Source organism: Dipteris shenzhenensis, chromosome 15 (genome assembly GCF_047967505.1).
Source record: "Dipteris shenzhenensis isolate YYH24624 ecotype China chromosome 15, Dip_SZ_1.0, whole genome shotgun sequence".
Taxonomy (NCBI): domain Eukaryota; kingdom Viridiplantae; phylum Streptophyta; class Polypodiopsida; order Gleicheniales; family Dipteridaceae; genus Dipteris; species Dipteris shenzhenensis.
Window position 1 is genome coordinate 21637371 of NC_141610.1, and position 5939 is coordinate 21643309.

Consider the following 5939-nt stretch of genomic DNA (forward strand, 5'->3'; position numbering starts at 1 on the left):
GGAGGTGGGGAGGAGTGATGAAGGGACATGAGGAGTCTGGACTAGTGTGTAGGTGGGGTTTTACACTAGTGTTTAAGGTTCTGGACTAGTGTGTTGTGTATTTCCTTGGCAGGTGTTTAGGGTTCTGGACTAGTGTGTGGTGGGTTTTACACCAGTGTGCAATGGTAGATGATTGGATGAAGCAGCAATGGTGCTCTGGTGCTCTATTTCACGCCCTCCAAAATGGAAGGCCTAAAGTTGAGCATGTGTGCGCCACCAAGAGACCAAGAAAATGCGAGTGTCGAGAGGCGGCATCACTGGAGGAGCAAGATGGGAAGAGTGAGGAGAGAGGAGTGGCCCTAAAGTGTAAGAGAGAGAGAGAGAGAAGAGGGACGATGTGAGAGAGAGGAGGTGAGAATGAAAGAGTAAGAAAGGAGGGGAAAGGGATTTTGGCGGGAAAAGAATTCAAAAATGGGAAGGATTTCAAAAATTTAATATGAAACTGTTTGATTATCGTCTTCTTCTCAAAAGCTCTATTTGATTATCTTCGTTTTCTCAAAAAGCACTCTTGAATCAAACATCCCCTGCTCCCTCTCATGGCTTCCTCTGTTCTGCTTCCCCCTTCCCACCAGCTTGATCGCCTCGCCCGTGAGCTCAAATGCCCCATCTGGTGCTCTCTCTCTCTCTCTCTCTCCTGCTTGCTTCCTCCCTCGCCTTTCTCTGTTGCCTCTTTGCTCAGTTTTCCCTAACTCCAATTTTTTTGGTTTCAGCTTGAGCTTGTTCAACCAAACCGCCTCTCTCTCCTGTAACCATTCCTTCTGCATGTACGTCCTCCCCTTCCCCCTTATCTTCCGCATTGGGTTTTTCTTTGGTACCTTTATCTGCCTCCATTCGGCTTTCACCCCCCCCTTTTTGTCGCCTCATTTTTCGTATATCCGGTAGCAGGTCTTGCATACTGCAGTCGATTAAACGGACTCCAGGTTGTCCAATCTGCAAAGTGCCTACTACCAGGAGAGGTAAAATTTCCCACGCTGCGATGCTGCCATCCCCTCCACGATTCGCCCTCCCCTAAAACTTGCAAAAAAATGCTGAAATTTTGACCATATAACCATTGAATTGTGATGTATCTATCTTTCGCAGAGGTTAGACCAGCCCCACAGATGGACAACCTGGTTGGCATATACGTGAGTATGGAAAGTGCTGCCGGCATTGACCTTATAGCATCTCCATTTGCAAGTAAGCAGTCGCCAGAATAGCTACTCACGACTTTTTAAGCGGGCATTATCTCAGACCATTAGCCATGTGCAAAGGATTTTCAATACATTTGTCATTCAGCGGTGTCGGGAAATGTAGTCTCCTAGTATCATGCGAATCCTGCTGAAAATTAGAAATATCGTCTCTCTTAGGCTGTCATGTTCTAGCCGTCATGAATTCCATGCCCTTTTGAATTTGGAATCTCATGTAGTTTTAGAGAACGAGTATCCGAGGAAATCCAGTAACTAGAATCAAATGCTAGCGTTTTTAATCAGAATCTTATCGTCTGGTCTCAAGGAATGATTGTGGGACAGTTGATGCAGATCATACTTCGACAGACAACAATGGTTGTGAAAAAAGAACGCCACTTTCCAACATAACCAATGATGGAAAAAAGCCTAAAATCAAAACAAAACGAGTTCACAATACTCCAAAGAGTCCAGAACAGTTGTACACAGGGTTTATTCCCCCTAATAAGCGGGTTCAAGTACCTCGACTCTCTTCCTTGAGTGGAGAATTGGAATTAAATAATGATGAAGCGGAGATTGTGCCTCAGTCTCAAATACCAGGAAAGTCACTGGCTTCCGAGTGGAATGCCACTGTAGAAGCCAAGAGAAAAAACAACAGGAGAAAACAGCAAAATGAGAGAGAAGCTCCGTCTCCTATTTCAGCACCTGCAGGAGTTCAATTTGATCTCAAGAGATCATGCCGGAAAAGGAAGAAAGGGTCTAGGCTATCCTCAAAGCCCCTGGAATTCAACTATCAGGCTAAAGTATACGACACTTTGGAATCTGAAGACAAAAAGGGAAAAGAGAAGTTAATTGAATCGGTCGTAGATGACATTGGCAGGCCAAAGCTGGATCCCTTTTTCTGGTTGCGGGATGATAACTCGCAAGATGTTGATTGCACTGATCCTATCCAGGTCACACAGCTAACAATGACTCAGACAAATTTGCGGCCAAATTTCAGTGATTTGAAGGATAGTGATGAAGAACAGGTAAAGGTAGATATGTATTTGGGAAGTTGCCGTCTTGTATTTGCCTTGCACGGCTTCCATAATGTTTGTTGCACTTAATTCTGAGTTCGCTTACCATGTATTTAGGAAGTTACAAAGGTGGGTTGTACCGAAGCTGATAGTTATGACAGTGATGCATTCGAGTGGACACAACAGCCATGTTCCCCAGAGCTCAAATGCAGCCCGGTCAAGGAGCAGGTAGCATTGTTGTAAAATTTTATATTTCGAGAATGGCCACTTGCTGTCTGGCAGAAGCTCCTATACTTATGGCATCCTCTTTTTATTTGTTAATCAGGTATCGAAGGTTATTGTCGTTGACTTGCCACTGGAAGAGGCTAAGTCTGCTAGTGAAGAAATAATATTATCTGATAAACGAGAGCTGAATGAAGAATCTTTCCAGGACGTACCTTCTGTGGCTCACTCACCGCAAAATGCCAAAAGTGTAGATTCCACTGTCTACGTCTCAAAAACAGTCCTCAAAAGTCAAAATCGTATCCTCAAAAGTCAAAATCGTATCAAAGAAAGGCAGAAAACGAGGTCTGTCCGGGGGCATTCAAAGCTGAATAGGACAGCAAAGGTTGCTGTGAAGGAACACGAATCCGGAAGGTCAAATGGAGGGAAAGAGCTAGAGGATGTTGGGTGTTCCAGGCTTGGTGGAGCGCCACCACCCTCAGAAACAAACAGTGTTCATGCGAATGTTTTGTCCTATGCTGCTGAAAAATTGATAATGAAAACGAATGGTTTACCCAAAAGGAAGGCTCTTGAGTCCATTAGGTCTCCCAAAAGAAAAAAGTTTTCTTTGAATCAGGGGCAGAAAACGAGGTCTGCTGTCCTTGGGCATTCAAAGCTGAATAGGACAGAAAAGGTTGCTGTGAAGGAACACGAATCCGGAAGGTCAAATAGAGGTCAAGAGCTAGAGGATGGTAGAGCGCTCCCACCCTCAGTAACAGATAGTGTTCATGCGAATGTTTTATCCGATGCTGCTGAAAATTTGATTATGAAAACAAACGGTTTACCCAAAAGAAAGGCTCCTGAGTCCATCAGGCCTCTCAAAAGAAAGAAGGTTTCTTTGAATCAGGGGCTTGATGATTCAGGAAGAAGTGCCACGAAAACGTGCAGTAGATCTGAAGGGGATCTCTGTGCGTCGGAAAGCAGCAGACTTGTGTGTGCCTTCTGTCGAGCTCCTGGTGACTCTCAGGTGTATATGGATACATCAGCTCTTCATTAGTGTGTTAAGTTCTTAGTCAGAACAGGAGGAAGAAATTGTTAGGTGAACTGAATGTGGACAAAATCGGATTTTTGATTGCAGGTGGCAGGTCCTATGGTGCATTACAAGGACGGAATCCCGGTGGAGGAATGGGATACTGAAGCAAAATTAGTGCATGTTCATAAACGCTGTGCGGAGTGGTATGGAATGTCAAAGGATTTTATACTAGCAAGGCTTTTTCTAATATCTGGTTCCAAAAGTTCACTAATCATGTAATTGCTGTGCAGGGCACCAGATGTCTACTTCATAAAGGATGTAGCCAAAAATCTTGCAGCAGAGGTTGCAAGAGGTCAAAGGATTAAATGCAGCAGCTGTGGTATGAAGGGGGCAGCACTAGGTTGCTGTCTGAAACGGTGCCGGAGAAGCTACCATTACCCATGTGCCCGTGCCCTCTCCTGCAAATGGGAAAATGTAAGGGCTAGATCCATTTGATGAAATCTTGAAGCCTGTTCTTTCCTATGTGAGGTCATTGCACTAATATACCGATGTTGCTATCCTCCAGGATAAATTCATTGTTTTATGCCCTGATCACGCGGAAGAAAACTTTCCCAAGCATCAGGGAAGAGGCCGAGCACCAGGGGCTCTTCATAACTCCGGCTTTGAAAATCAAGGGCGTGTTGCAGGGCATGCTCGACACAGGTCCCAGCAGTCGGAAAGTGTAGAGAAAGCCTCTCCAAAATGGCCATCTGGCGTGGCTTCCAAATGGGTCCTGTGTGGCTCCGCCTTAGACCCTGCTGGAAAGGTATAATTCCATCAGATCTTGCAATTTTAATGTAAGCAATATATTTCCTCGCATGGCTCATCCGTCAAGTTGTGTTGAGTGCAGAATCAGCTAGTTGCTTTTGCAAGCCTCACGGGTGCTACAGTGGCAAAGGCCTGGAGCTCCAGTGTGACTCATGTCATAGCCGGAACAGATGGGTCTGGAGCAGCACGCAGGACACTCAAATTCCTGATGGCAATCTTGGAGGGAAAGTGGATATTGAATTCAAACTGTGAGAACACCTCCGTTCACTCGAGCTGTAGATCTCATGATTTTCATCCTTCTTAATGCAATCTGACATATTTGTATGATGCTGCTGGTCATGGAAACAGGGATGGCAGCTTGCACTTCTGCAGGCAAACCAGTGAGTGAAGAAGCTTTCGAAATATCCATGGATATCCACGGTATGGCAGAGGGACCCAAAAGAGGTCGACTGTTGGCAGCATCAAAGGTGAGTCAGCTTCTTGTTCTGCTTGAGCATAAGATGTTAAGGCAGCAGGAGGTCGTGGTGATTGTATGGATGACTGAGGCTGGTCGTTGGAGCTGTGCATTGGCTGTGGGAGGTAGTTCAGGAAGGCCATGGCCTGTATGAGTTTGAGTCTAGATGACTAAGGCTGGTCTTTGGAGCTCTACATTGGGGGGAGGGAGGTAAGTGCAGGGAAGTGGCCTATATGAGTTTGAGTGTAGATGTCTAAGGCTGATATTTGGAGCTCTGCATTGGCTGTGGGACGTAAGTTCAGGGAAAAGTGGCCTACATGAGTTTAATAGAAAACCCAATTGAATTGGTACTCTGTCAATGAAACTGTTTCTGTCTGTTGGCAGCAAAGGTGCAATGCAAGCCCATTGGATAGATATTCAGTATAACCGTTCTTTCCGTGTGCAGGGACCTAAACTTTTCGAGACATTCGAGTTCTATTTCGTGGGGTACTCGGTGGCCTCTTATAAGGTGGATTTGCAGGCATTAGTGGCAGCCGGTGGGGGAGGAATCCTCCACAGAAAACCAGTAATCTCAGCTGACCATGCAGGGCATGGAAGCACAAGCAGCGTTGTCATAGTGTATAGCAACGATTCGCCTTCTATTGATAGCAAAGCTGAAGAGATCCGTAGGAGAAAGGCAGAAGCTACTAGTTTAGGAAAGTTGGTGGGTGCACACGTTGTTCCTCATTCGTGGATTCTCGACTCCATAGCTTTATGTAAGTTGCAGCCCTTGAGCTAAACTATCTGCTTATCCCCATTTTCCTTTGAATGTTACTAACTGTAGATTCTTTGCAGTCGCCATAGTGATTATGTGCACCCCGATCTATCGTTTGGGCTTTTTGACTTATAACCTTCTATGTAAGATATCATAGGATACATTTTAACGAATTTTCTTCAAGAAATTGAAATTCTAGCCTTTTAGCCCAGTTCAGTTACGCAAGTTTGCTTATTAAATCCACATTTAGACTTTATATTCACATTTGAACTCTAGGTTGCAACTTCTTTTTTTGAAAAAGTATTTGGGATTTCTCTATGCTTATACCTTTATTGGGAAGCTATTTACATCATTGCCACATTGCATGCACATTGTGGACTTGCTACTTATCAAGTCACACTAGACAATTATCAAGTTTCTAAAATCTATCATATGTATAAAGGATTTAGAATTTGAGAGTTATAACACTCCA

The 5939-nt window shown here is 44.6% G+C and overlaps 1 protein-coding gene across 1 annotated transcript; it reads left to right on the forward strand.

Moving 5' to 3' along the window:
- Positions 1-523: 523 nt before the first annotated feature.
- LOC147893533 (protein BREAST CANCER SUSCEPTIBILITY 1 homolog) lies at positions 524-5634 on the forward strand. Its single transcript, XM_087385698.1, has 13 exons — positions 524-649; positions 750-803; positions 925-995; positions 1120-1215; positions 1548-2230; positions 2336-2446; positions 2544-3446; positions 3558-3655; positions 3743-3926; positions 4018-4257; positions 4342-4507; positions 4608-4726; positions 5159-5634. Exons 1-13 carry the CDS (start codon positions 576-578, stop codon positions 5489-5491), a joined length of 3132 nt encoding a protein of 1043 aa, XP_087241824.1. The 5' UTR covers positions 524-575; the 3' UTR covers positions 5492-5634.
- Positions 5635-5939: the final 305 nt, after the last annotated feature.